This window comes from Phyllobates terribilis, unplaced genomic scaffold (assembly GCF_046119375.1).
Source record: "Phyllobates terribilis strain yellow unplaced genomic scaffold, ASM4611937v1 Scaffold_11__3_contigs__length_659146591, whole genome shotgun sequence".
In the NCBI taxonomy this organism is placed as follows: domain Eukaryota; kingdom Metazoa; phylum Chordata; class Amphibia; order Anura; family Dendrobatidae; genus Phyllobates; species Phyllobates terribilis.
The window spans coordinates 371777228-371790375 of record NW_027362771.1 but is presented as its reverse complement, the minus strand read 5'-3'; the positions used below and the strand labels follow the sequence as shown (position 1 = coordinate 371790375).

The window sequence follows — 13148 nt, the reverse complement described above, 5'->3', positions numbered from 1 at the left end:
TCTGATCGGGTCTCCCGCGGGAAGCCCATTAGGTCGCCCCCCTGGTTTTCCCAGGCCCACTCTTCGGCCTCGGGCCAGGTCACCGCTGGTGCAGGTAGCGGGGTGAGGACTGGTTGCTGCAAGTCCTCGGATGATGCGGACCAGTCCGGTTTGGAGCCGGTAGCCTCCTCTGCAGCTCCAGGCACCTCCGTTTCTGAGCTTTCGCGACAGCGCAGGTCCCCACCGATGGCTGCCGATTGCAGCTCAGGAGCTAGCGCTTGCTCTTAGGTGACCGCGTGGGGGAATATGTACTCCGCCATGAGGTCCAGGATAGTCTCTGTTGGCTGTGCAGCTGGGGCAGGGGTTGCAGACCCACCCGCCGCTAGGTCACTCTCCACTTCGACCTCCGAGTCTACTAGTCCTGGAACCTCCACTCCTCGGCAGCGGTCTCGGATACGTTGCAGCATCTCCGCTTTCCACGCTGCCGTCGCCGCCTCCTGGGCCTCTTTCTGTCTCCTTGCAAGTCCCGGAGCTTCCATGTGGAGAAACTCAATATCTCCCGGAGTCAATACGCTGCCGCCTTGCTCTCTGCCAGGTGAAGGGCCTGAACCAGGTTCAGTGGTTGCATGGTCTCGCTCCCCAGAGACATCCATGTCTGCCTCCGTTGACTGCCAAGCTCCGACTGCAATGGCCGCACCTTGTTGCTTTGCTTCTTCTTCCTCCTCTTTCGGGGCGGTTCCTGGGCGGAATGCTGACAGGCCCGCCTTCGTTCAGCCCATCCAATTTGACGGGCATTACCCCGCGGACAGTCTCTGATGGAAGGGGCAGTCCACATTTTTGGCGCCAAGCGGGAGCCCAGCCCACGATGGGAGGTGTACGAAGACAGTCTTTTCACAGCATTATGACGCCTGTTCTTCTTGGACGGGCGCCATTTTAAGTGTAAAACAACAGTTCAAGGTGTTAGGCACACAGTACCCGATAGCAACGGGCACTATTCTCCGTTGCTGCGAGCACGATATCCTGCCGACTACGCCAGTGATGTGACGCTCACAGCCCTGCCCTGGGAAGATGGGGGATACTCGGAGCCGGGTCAGGTGTTGAGGGGGATGCAGCCGTGGCCTGGACCCGTTCCGTGCCCAGGGCCGTCACATTAAAAATGATGTTAGGGCTTTCCGGGTTGAGTGGTAATTGTCGACTACGCCACCTGTGGTGTCTGGTGAAGGGCCACCAGTGCCGCTACAGTCCGCTGAGGCCCGGTGTCATGGCGGCTAAAGTTCTCGCTGCTCCCCACAGGCGGAACATGGCCTCAGGGCAGGCAAAGCAGGATGGAGGGGGAGTAGTAGTGTGGAAGTACGGGTACCGCATCGCGTGGTATGGCGCATAATGAACAGTCCGGAGGCCATAGGTATGAATTTCCAAGGCTTTACTCACAGTTCTCTTAAGCAGCGCAAGGCTTCTCCCTGCTCCTCACGGAGTCCTGCGGCCACCAGGGACGGGGGTCCTACTACCTCCGAGGAAGTCCAGTGTTCGGTAGCGACCCTACACCAGAGTGTTCCTGCACTACAGACTTCACCCTTTCCCGTCTGTGCATGTGTAGCAGATAGGCCAGGTCTCCCTCTGAGCTCCTCTCAGGTGTAGGGCTCGGGTGGCAATTCCTCTCCATCCGAGGCCCGGCGGGATCCTCAGGGCCTAACCAGGCTTTCCCTTCCTGGGCATAGAGTGCGAGGTCGGGTGTCGGGGGCCGGTACCCCTCTTGCAGCCGGAATCCCTCTGAATAGATCAGGTAGGCGAGGACAGGTGGCATGCTCAACTCCGTCTGCATCCTCCCCGGGACCTATTTGCTAGGGAGCCCCACTCTAAAGCTCCCGGGCCTTCTTGATCCTGGTCCTTGGCCGGGTTGAGACATTCCTTGTCTGCAACCTACCTCTCGTCCCAAAGATCGGGGTACGAGGGCTGTGTCCCATACCGGTGCAGGCCCACACAGGATCTGCGCTCCCGGAGGGAAGTCACATCACACACAGTTCATGACAGCACAGTACGACCACTAAGAAGGACAGGTCCACACAGGACCAGGTTTGACCCATCAAAGGATTGAAGGACCAGAAAGAACCAGCAGAAAGACCAAGATCAAAGATGGCATTCTATTAAATATGAAATTATAAGTGTAACTAACTAACTGTTCCTCCACCCACACCCACTAACTGGTTCCTACCACTTTGTGTTCCCCAGTCTCCCTGTAACCAGGGGAGCAGCACCTAGTGCATACAAGCTCCCTCTGGTGGAAATGTGGTGTTGGATGCAAAAGGCTAGGTCACTACCATCACACCGGCCTTACCTCAGAGGAAGAACTCCACACTCCATTGGAGATGTGCAGCATTCCTGTGGCAGTCGAACCCTCAGGGGCGCCACATTTCCACTACACCTGCCTATGGAAGCTACGTGGAACACAGTCGTTCACACATCAGCATCACTGCTCAATGATCAGAGCGTGCCGCCATGTTTGTGGGCGGGCCTTTTAAAGACTAAGCCCTGCCCTCCGACGTGCCATTGGTGACACCACCCGTGGACCAATCATGCAGTGCCAGGTCACCGGGTCAGGTGGGTGCCAAACCACCAATCACGATCCGCCAGGTCACGGGCATGCTCAGTGTGGCGAATCCTGGACTTAGACTCCAAAAGCCCTGTCTCCCTCCGCAACCTATGCTTAACATTGCTAGGCACAAATACCTGGGAGACAATCTGTACCACTTGTGGACCAGCTAGGTGTTGGAGCTGATGACTATGCTGAGCAGTATCAGCCCTGGCTGGACCAAAATGGGAGACCACAGAAGGCTCTGGACCCATTTTGAATCCAGCAACAGACTGACACCTAACAATGTCCCAAACTCAACAGCCTCATATATGGCTATAAGGCTGTGGATTACGGGTCAGAAGACCTGTGGACAGTCCAGTCATTACAGTTCATACTTTGACTGCAAATAAAGGATGTGTGAAAGAGGCATTAGTCTAACCTCCGTGCCTTTGTTTGCTGACATTGTAGGAAACTGGTAATTATCGCATCACAGATAGATCCATGTTTTGTTTTTTTATTGTCTCGAGATTTGAGCAAAACTATGACACACTGCTGTATAATACCCCAGTCATGCGTTAGGCTTGCCTTCTTACCGAACACAAAATCAACAAATGATCTTTACCAACCAAAACATGATTAATGCTAATGAGAGAAGAAAAAACCCTAATCGGAGTAATATGTATTAGACTGTTAACTGCACATACTGTATACACCTGCTTATTCTTAATAGCCTAAAAAATGGGCTTTTAGCAAACCTCTTGCGCAAAGCATTGATTTACTAGCCCATGTGTGGAGCATTCTCTTTAAATACAATGGTTAAACAACTCCTCCGTTCCTCAAATGAAACCCCCACATAACTGTTCTTTCACACCATAATGAAATACAGTGGTTTCTTGGTTACTGCTGTAGGTGGTATGAAGAAAATTAGACCTCATTTATAACTTTCCCTTACAAAGGCTGCTGCACAAATGAAATAGATACATTAGCATGAGGCACCTTTTATAATTCAATTCGGATTGGCAGAGAACTTTGACATTACGTTCTTTTATTACAATGCACAAATGATATGATTTGGAAGCTACAAATGGAATGGAGGAGAGAGCCTTATTTTGGCAGCCAGCCACATGGTTAATGGCATCCTCCGCAAAAAACATAAATGAAAGAAATTCCGTAAAAGAAGAAGGAAGCGTTTGTTAATTATGAAAGAGGAGTGCGGTGATATTTAGAATAACAGCATAATCTTAGGTTGTAACTAGAAGGAAAAAGTGTGTGAAATACCATGAAAGGCAAGGTGCAAAATAATTTCTTCATACGCCAGCAATACTGTACAGGATTCTTCTTACAATATGATATTAAACAAAATTAAACAGGCTGAACATTTTTTATGATAACAAATGTGCTGGGTACATGAATTTGTGGAGCTTTTTAGTATTACAGGTTCTCCTCCTCCAAGCCCATTCTATACAAACAGGTATCTGCAGTTTAACCCCTTAGATCTCTATCGTGACTGCGGCATCTAAGCAGTTAGATGGAATTATTAAAGCGAACCTGTCACCAGTTTATAAAACTCTGAACAAATACCACCATCTTTGTCTGCTCCTGTGCTGCATTCCACAAACATGTCTATCATCTCCTGACTCCCCCTGTATACTGCCAAAAATACCATTTTAATTGCTCCCACCCTGTATTTACATGAGGATGGTCCGGTCTGATGGACGTCTTCACGTGCAGGAGCAGCTAAAGGTGGTGGTATCTGTTCAGAGACTCAAAAACTGGTGACAAGTTCCCTTTAATTATTAAGACTTGATCACAGGTGCTCAACAGGAAGGCTTCATGACAGCGAGGGTCTACGGAAGGGCCCCATGTCTTCCAACGTAGTACTTCTATGAAGGGCTTTATAGAAATTGCTACATTTTTAATGCAGTGCAGTCTAAACAATTGCAGGTTTAAGTGTTCTAGGAAGACTAAGGAAAAAAGGTAAAAAAAAGTATGTACAGTGGTGGCCAAAAGTATTGGCACCCCTGCAATTCTGTCAGATAATACTCAGTTTCTTCCTGAAAATGATTGCAATCACAAATTCTTTGGTCTTATTAGCTTCATTTAATTTGCTTGCAAGGAAAAAACACAAAAGAGAATGAAGCAAAAATCAAATCATTGATCATTTCACACAAAACTCCAAAAATGGGCCAGACAAAAGTATTGGCACCCTCAGCCTAATACTTGGTTGCACAACCTTTAGCCAAAATAACGGCGAACAACCGCTTCCAGTAACCATCAATGAGTTTCTTACAATGCTCTGCTGGAATTGTAGACCATTCTTCTTTGGCAAACTGCTCCAGGTCCCTGATATTTGAAGGGTGCCTTCTCCAAACTGCCATTTTGAGATTTCTCCACAGGTGTTCTATGGGATTCAGGTCTGGACTCATTGCTGGCCACCTTAGAAGTCTCCAGTGCTTTCTCTCAAACCATTTTATAGTGCTTTTGGAAGTGTGTTTGGGTCTTTGTCCTGTTGGAAGACCCTTGACCTCTGAGGGAGACCCAGCTTTCTCACACTGGGCCCTACGATTTGCTGCAAAATTTGTTGGTAGTCTTCAGACTTCATAATGCCATGCACACGGTCAAGCAGTCCAGTGCCAGAGGCAGCAAAGCAACCCCAAAACATCAGGGAACCTCCGCCATGTTTTACTGTAACGACCGTGTTCTTTTCTTTGAATGCCTCTTTTTATTTCCTGTACACTCTATGTTGATGCTTTTTCCCAAAAAGCTCTACTTTTGTCTCATCTGACCAGAGAACATTCTTCAAAAACATTTTAGGCTTTCTCAGGTAAGTTTTGGCAAACTCCAGCCTGGCTTTTTTATGTCTCGGGGTAAGAAGTGGGGTCTTCCTGGGTATCCTACCATACAGGCCCTTTTCATTCAGACGCCGACGGATAGTACGGGTTGACACTGTTGTACCCTCGGACTGCAGGGCAGCTTGAACTTGTTTGGATGTTAGTCGAGGTTCTTTATCCACCATCCATACAATCTTGCGTTGAAATCTCTCGTCAATTTTTCTTTTCCGTCCACATCTAGGGAGGTTAGCCACAGTGCTATGGGCTTTAAACTTCTTGATGACACTGCGCACGGAAGACACAGGAACATTCAGGTCTTTGGAGATGGACTTGTAGCCTTGAGATTGCTCATGCTTCCTCACAATTTGGTTTCTCAAGTCCTCAGACAGATCTTTGGTCTTCTTTCTTTTCTCCATGCTCAATGTGGTACACACAAGGACACAGGACAGAGGTTGAGTCAACTTTAATCCATGTTAACTGGCTGCAAGTGTGATTTAGTTATTGCCAACACCTGTTAGGTGCCACAGGTAAGTTACAGGTGCTGTTAATTACACGAATTAGAGAAGCATCACATGATTTTTCAAACAGTGCCAATACTTTTGTCCACCCCCTTTTTTAGGTTTGGTGTGGAATTATATCCAATTTGGCTTTAGGACAATTCTTTTTGTGTTTTTTCATTGAAGACAAATTAAATGAAGATAATAATACCAAAGAATTTGTGATTGCAATCACTTTCAGGAAGAAACTGAGTATTATCTGACAGAATTGCAGGGGTGCCAATACTTTTGGCCACCACTGTATATTAAAAAAAAGTTAAAGGTTTAAATCATGCTCTTTTTACCATTACATAAATAGAAAAATAAAAAATGCATTCTGCGGTCTTTAGTATCTCGCCTACTACGCTGTATGTATATGTCTTTGTAGGTAAACAGTACCAGTCAGCCATCTCCAAGTCTTGGAGGCTGAATTTTGCCGTGAAGTATATTACAAGCCAACATTCAGAGCTTATTTTTATGAGCTCTCTAGAACCCGTTTAGGACCTAGCTTTTCTAATACACTTCATGAGGTATGATGATATAACGTAGTATGACCTTACCAGACTAATATAAAACATTTCCAATATCTTTTTGCTCTGACAAAACCTATAGACCAAAATATAGAGCACAGTGACTAATTATGCATGAAAGCCAGTACCGCATGAAATGGCCAGCGTCCCATCGCATGTTCCGGAATACTCTTATTAGATCAACTAAAAACAGATGTATGACTCATTAATACTTTTTATAGCTGAAATGCTGTGATTCAGTATCAGCCAGAGCACAGGTCACATCTGTAGCTTGATACAGAATAGCTATTTAGCATCTCAGTCCATTACTGAAATGCTTGTGGATTTTCTTGTTCTCAGACACATGTAGTCTCCAATTTACTACAAAGGCAAGCCAAGGCTCTTAGCAGTGAAAATGTAGTAAATCAGATGTTCTGTCCTTTTCTACCTTTCTAACAGCATTATAATATCAGTAAAGCATTTCAATGCTTACATGCAAATAATAGACATAATTTCTTGATAAATTGGAATATTAACTAACCTAAGTTGTGGCCAGGGGATAATTAGGGGACACAAATCCCACATGGATCTAACAGTTGTGTATGAAGTAGATAAGTTATTCCTTGCTTAGACTGGAATACCAATTGGATTTCTGTCCACTATTTTTATATTATAGGTCATCATTATCAGATTGGAGGGAATCTGATACCCAGTGTCCATTGTTCAGGTGTAAGCACTTGTGGTAGTATCCGGATGTGAGAAATGTACAAAGCAAAACACTACAATTCCGTACACTGTTTAGAAGAAAATGGGAGAAAATTTAATTATTTAAAAAATAACACACTACAGGAGGTACCGATTTTGCATTGGTGCTCAGAAACTTCAAGATACACCTCATTTCAGTATAAATAATGCGGAACAGATACAGCTTATCTTTTGAACTGTAATCAATGATGGATGCATTCATGAAGACTTTCTGTTATATTTTGGATAATTTTTCGATCTTATTTTCTAGCTTTATTTTAGCATTACCACTAATTTGCTGTTTGTGTTTTATTTTCAGATAACCTTTTTTATGCTGCTGTCGGCTGTTTGTGTCATGCTTAACTTAGCGGGTTCCATTCTCTCTTGTCAAAATGCTCAGCTAGTCAGTTCTCTTGAAGGCTGTCGATTGGTAAGTACCCATATTGTGACCTACTATACAGTATATTATTTTTATTATTATTTATTATTATAGCGCCATTTATTCCATAGCGCTTTACATGTGAAAAAGGGGTATACATATATGAACTATTACAAAGATCTTTAACAAAACGTGACGACGACTGGTACAGGAGGAGCGAGGACCCTGCCCGCAAGGGCTCACAATCTACAAGGGATAGGTGAGGATACAGTAGGTGAGGGTAGAGCTGGTCGTGCAGCAGTATGGTGGAGCAATGATTACTTCAGGTTGTAGGCTTGTCAGAAGAGGTGAGTCTTCAGGTTTCTTTTGAAGGTTTCCATGGTAGGTGATAGTCTGATGTGTTGGGGTAGAGAGTTCCAGAGTAGGGGGGATGCACGGGAGAAATCTTGTATGCGATTGTGGGAAGAGGAGATAAGAGGGGAGTAGAGAAGGAGATCTTGTGAGGATCGGAGGTTGCGTGCTGGTATGTACCGGGAGACTAGGTCAGATATATAAGGAGGAGACAGGTTGTGGATGGCTTTGTATGCCAGGGTTATGGTTTTGAACTGGATTCTCTAGCCAATGGGGAGCCAGTGAAGGGATTGACAGAGAGGAGAGGCCGGGGAATAGCATGGGGACAGGTGGATTAGTCAAGCAGCAGAGTTTAGGATAGATTGGAGGGGTGAGAGAGTGTTGGAGGGGAGGCCACAGAGCAGGAGGTTGCAATAGTCGAGGCGGGAGATGATGAGGGCGTGCACTATTGTTTTTGCAGATTCGTAGTTGAGGAATGTGCGGATCCGGGAGATATTTTTGAGTTGGAGTCGGCAGGAAGTAGAAAGGACTTGGATACGTGGTTTGAAGGAGAGATCAGAGTCCAGGGTTACCCCAAGGCAGCGAGCTTGAGGGACTGGGGAGAGTGCATAGCCATTGACGTTGATAGATAGGTCAGGTGGGGGGGATGAATGTGATGTAGGAAAGACGATGAATTCTGTTTTATCCATGTTAAGTTTTAGAAATCTGTCAGAGAAGAAGGATGAGATAGCGGACAGACATTGTGGGATTTTGGTTAGTAGGGAGGAGATATCGGGTCCAGAGAGGTAGATCTGTGTCGTCAGCATAGAGGAGGTACTGAAAGCCATGAGACTCTATGAGTTGTCCCAGGCCAAAGGTGTAGATGGAGAAGAGCAGGAGCCCTAGGACTGAACCTTGGGGGACACCAACAGATAGGGGGTGAGTTAAGTAGTTGATTTGTGAGTGGGAGACACTGAATGTCCTGTCTGTTAAGTATGAGGAGATCCAAGATAGGACCATGTCTTTGATGGCAAGAGATGAGAGAATGTGTAGTGAGAGGGAATGGTCCACTGTGTCGAAGGCAGATGACAGGTCTAGGAGGAGGAGTACAGAGTAGTGTCGCTTGGATTTGGCAGTTAGTAGGTCGTTGGTGACTTTAGTCAGGGAAGTCTCAGTAGAATGGTGTGGTCAGAAGCCAGATTGGAGGCGGTCAAAGAGAGAGCAGAAGGAGAGGAGGGAGGACAGTTGAAAGTGGACGTGTTGTCCCAGTAGTTTTGAGGCATAAGGGAGAAGTGATATGGGGCGATAGCTAGTCAGAGAGGAGGGAGGGCTCTTTCAGGATGGGTGTGATCGAGGCATGTTTGAAGCATGAGGGGAAGACACCGGTTGTTAGTGATAGGTTGAAAAGGTGGGTAAGGGTTAGGATAAAGACTGTGGTAAGGTTGGGGATGAGATGAGACGGGATTGGGTCAAGTTCACTGGTGGTGAGATTTGATTTGAAGAGTAAAGAGGAAAATTGTTCTTCCGTAATGGTGGAGAAGCTGGTTTTGGAGGAGGAGGATTGAGTAGTTGTGAGGAGGGGCTGGGGGGACTTTAGGCAAAAGCTTTTTCTGATGGTGTCAATCTTCTGCTTGCATAATGAGGCAAAGTCTTCGGCTGAGATGAGAGGAGGGGGGACGTAGGAGAGAATTGAAGGTGTTGAATAATTGTTTAGGGTTGTGAGACAGGGAGGATATGACAGATGAGAAGTCTGTTTGTTTTGCAGCAGTGAGTGTGGATTTGAAGGTAATGAAGGACTGTTTGAATGCGATGAAGTGCTCATTGGAGTGGGACCTTTTCCATCTATGCTCAGCAACCCTGGAGGCGCGTCGCAGTTCTTTGGTTAGGCTGGTATGCCAGGGTTGCCTGTTGATTGTGCGAGCTTTGGTATGTGTGAGGGGGGCGACCGAATTGAGAGCTGCAGCTGTTGTGGTGTTATATAGAGCGGCAGAAACATCCGCGTCATGTAAGGAACTAATGTCTGTAAGAGGGAGGATGGATTCGGAGAGTGAGTGTATGTCAAGGTGTTTAAGATTTCTGCAAGGGTATGCAAGTTTGTGCGGTGGGGATTGTTGCACTTGAGAGGAGAGGGTAGAGAATGTAAGTAGGTTGTGGTCAGATAGTGGGGGAGGTGAATTAGAGAGGTTAGATAGGGAACAGAGGCGGGTGAAGATGAGGTCCAGTGTTTGGCCATATTTGTGATTGGTGGCAGAAGACCATTGAGCAAGGCCGAAGGAGGAAGTGAGAGATAGAAGCCTAGAGGCAGCTGACAGAGAAGTGTCAATGGGGATGTTGAAATCACCCATGATGATGGTGGGGATGTCAGTGGAAAGGAAGTGAAGTAGCCAGGTGGTGAAATGGTTTAAGAAGGTGGTGGCAGGTTCTGAGGGATAGTAGATGACAGCCAGTTGGAGGTTGGAGGGGGAGTAGATGCGCATACAGTGCACCTCAAAAGAGGGGAGAGTAACGGAGGGTGGCAGTAGGATTTGGGTGAAGGAGCAGTTGTCTGACAGGAGAAAACCTACTCCTCCACCATGCTTGCCATTGGAGCGGGGTGTGTGGGAAAGGTGGAATCCACCGTATGAAAGTGCTGCTGGATAGACTGTGTCAGAGGCGGTGAAACAGGTTTCAGTGATGCCGAGGAAGGAAGGTTTGTTATTGGTGAAAAGATCATGGGTGTAGGAAAGTTTGTTACAAACGGAGTGAGCATTCCATAGAGCTCCTGTTAGTGGGGCTGGGGAAGGGGGATCTGAGCGGATGTGTATGAGGTTAGAAGGGTTTTGAGAGTTTGTGATGGATCGTGGATAGGAAGTGGGAGTGACTGTGGGGATGTGGTGAGGAGGGCCAGGATTAGGGGAGATGTTGCCAGCAGTGAGGAGGAGAAGAGAAAGCGTTAGTAGGTGGGAGCAGGAAAGACCATGAGGTGGCTGTCTGTGCTTAGAGACACAGGATTGAATGTTGAGGAACAAATATGAGGAGGGGGTGAGATGAATGGGTAGGATGGAGGGAGATATGAGGAGTTCGGTGCTGGGTGTAGGGATTAGGGGTAGAGCTCCTGTTAGTGGGGCTGGGGAAGGGGGATCTGAGCGGATGTGTATGAGGTTAGAAGGGTTTTGAGAGTTTGTGATGGATCGTGGATAGGAAGTGGGAGTGACTGTGGGATGTGGTGAGGAGGGCCAGGATTAGGGGAGATGTTGCCAGCAGTGAGGAGGAGAAGAGAAAGCGTTAGTAGGTGGGAGCAGGAAAGACCATGAGGTGGCTGTCTGTGCTTAGAGACACAGGATTGAATGTTGAGGAACAAATATGAGGAGGGGGTGAGATGAATGGGTAGGATGGAGGGAGATATGAGGAGTTCGGTGCTGGGTGTAGGGATTAGGGGTGGTTGTAAAAAGTGAAGGATTATAGAAGAGAGAGTGAAAACAAAGACAAACATTGTTTACAGTGTCCAAGTATCCAGTTACCTTCAGTTCCCTTCAGGTTCAATTCAGTTTATATTATTTATATTTTATATTTGAATTACATCGTATTTCTAAACCATAGTACAGTGATAAAAAATCTCAGCTTTTCCGCTACCCTAGGAAAAAAATACTCCTGCAGTATTTTAAAACTGAAAGGTGCCTCAAAGTTGATGTACAAGTCTTGGCACTTCTCTTTGGGTATAAAGAAGTGATCAGCCTAATACTGAAGTCTAATGTGTTTGTCTAGTACTTTGTTCTGCTGGAGATAAGTAACAACCAGATAGGTAAAAATAGAACTTGTTTCAGATTTGAAGTACAGAAGTAAAACACATTGCATAAAAGAAAATGGGAGAGATAGGGGACCCTGTCTAAATTAAAATGGTATTTGTTGCCCATAGTAGCCAATCACAGTTCAGCTTTCATTTCTTATAGTGTGCTTGAAAAATGAAAGCTGAAATGATTAGCTTCTATGAGCAACAGAACCAGTTCCTCTTTTAGACAGTTTTATAAATCAGCACCTATGGGTAAGTCTTCTTTGAGAAATATTGACACTTTAATTAGAAATTTTGAAATACACAGTTAAAGCGATGATGTGAATAAGTACAACTTAAATTGCAATATCATTGAAGAAGAACACAATAGTACAGCTACATATTTATCTTAAAAGCTTAGCATTCATGAAGACAGGATAGACATTATGGTTAGCAGCATCTTTTTTCTTCAGCACCCCTGGTATCTACAGTATGAAATCAGTGTAACATGGTGGACAGCAGTGTGAGCTGCCTCTTTTTACCTCTGCACGACACATATCCAGTATTAGATGAGATAGAAAGGGTGAACAGCAGTTTGAGTAGCCTTTTTTTACTTCATTATTTCCTAGTATCTCCAGTATTAGATCGGATAAACATTGTGGACAGCAGTGTGAGCAGCCTCTTCTTACTTCTGCACCCTGTGTATCTAGTAATAGATTAGATATACAGGGTGGACGGCAGTGTGAGCAACCTCTTCTTATATCAGTACCCATGGTATCTTGAATATTAGATCAAAATGACAGACTGGACAGCAGTATGAGCAATCTCTTCTTACCTTCTTACCTAAGTACATCTGGTATCTTCAGTATTTGATCAGAAAGAAAAGGTGGACAACAGTGTGAGCAGCCTTTTCTTATCCCCGCACCCCTGGTATCTCCAGTAATAGACAAGATAGACAAGGTAGACAGCAGTGTGAGCAGACTTCTCTTACTTCAGAACCTGTGATCACCAGTATTAGGTCAGATAGGCAGGGTGGACAGCAGCATGAACATCTTTTTCTTACCTCAGCATCCCTGGTATCTACAGTTTAGACATGCATATCCATTTGGAGCACATTTTACTACTCATGAAGAGTAGAGGTGGACCCTTCTTACTGTACATTCTCACAGGCTCCTGTCCTATTAACATTCTAGGAATGTTATGTGTAAGTGTAACAATACAACAGATTTTTAAATTCTACAGTGATTACTTCCATAGACAAAATTAGCATGCTTTGATAATTAAAATGTATTTAGGAATTTAAAGGGGTATTCCCATCTCCAAGATCCTATCCCAATATGTAGTAGGTGTAATAATAATAATATTAGCAAATACCTCCGATTAGAAATGTAGTGTAGTTTTTTTGATTCACTGTCTCTTTCCTCATGTGCATGCATCGCAGGACCTTAAGTATCCATGGTTATGACCACAAGCAACTAGCTAACTAACTAACTGTCACTTTATCAGTGGACGAAACCATG

At 45.5% G+C, this 13148-nt stretch overlaps 1 protein-coding gene across 3 annotated transcripts in view; it reads left to right on the top strand.

Annotated features, from left to right (window-relative positions):
- ENTREP2 (endosomal transmembrane epsin interactor 2) overlaps positions 1-13148 on the top strand; it is a 1396283-nt gene that overhangs the window by 668339 nt on the left and 714796 nt on the right. For all 3 annotated transcript variants that reach the window (XM_073652930.1, XM_073652929.1, XM_073652931.1), the window contains exon 3: positions 7491-7601. In XM_073652930.1, coding sequence (XP_073509031.1) covers positions 7491-7601 — 111 coding nt within the window. The remainder of the gene's footprint in view (positions 1-7490; positions 7602-13148) is intronic.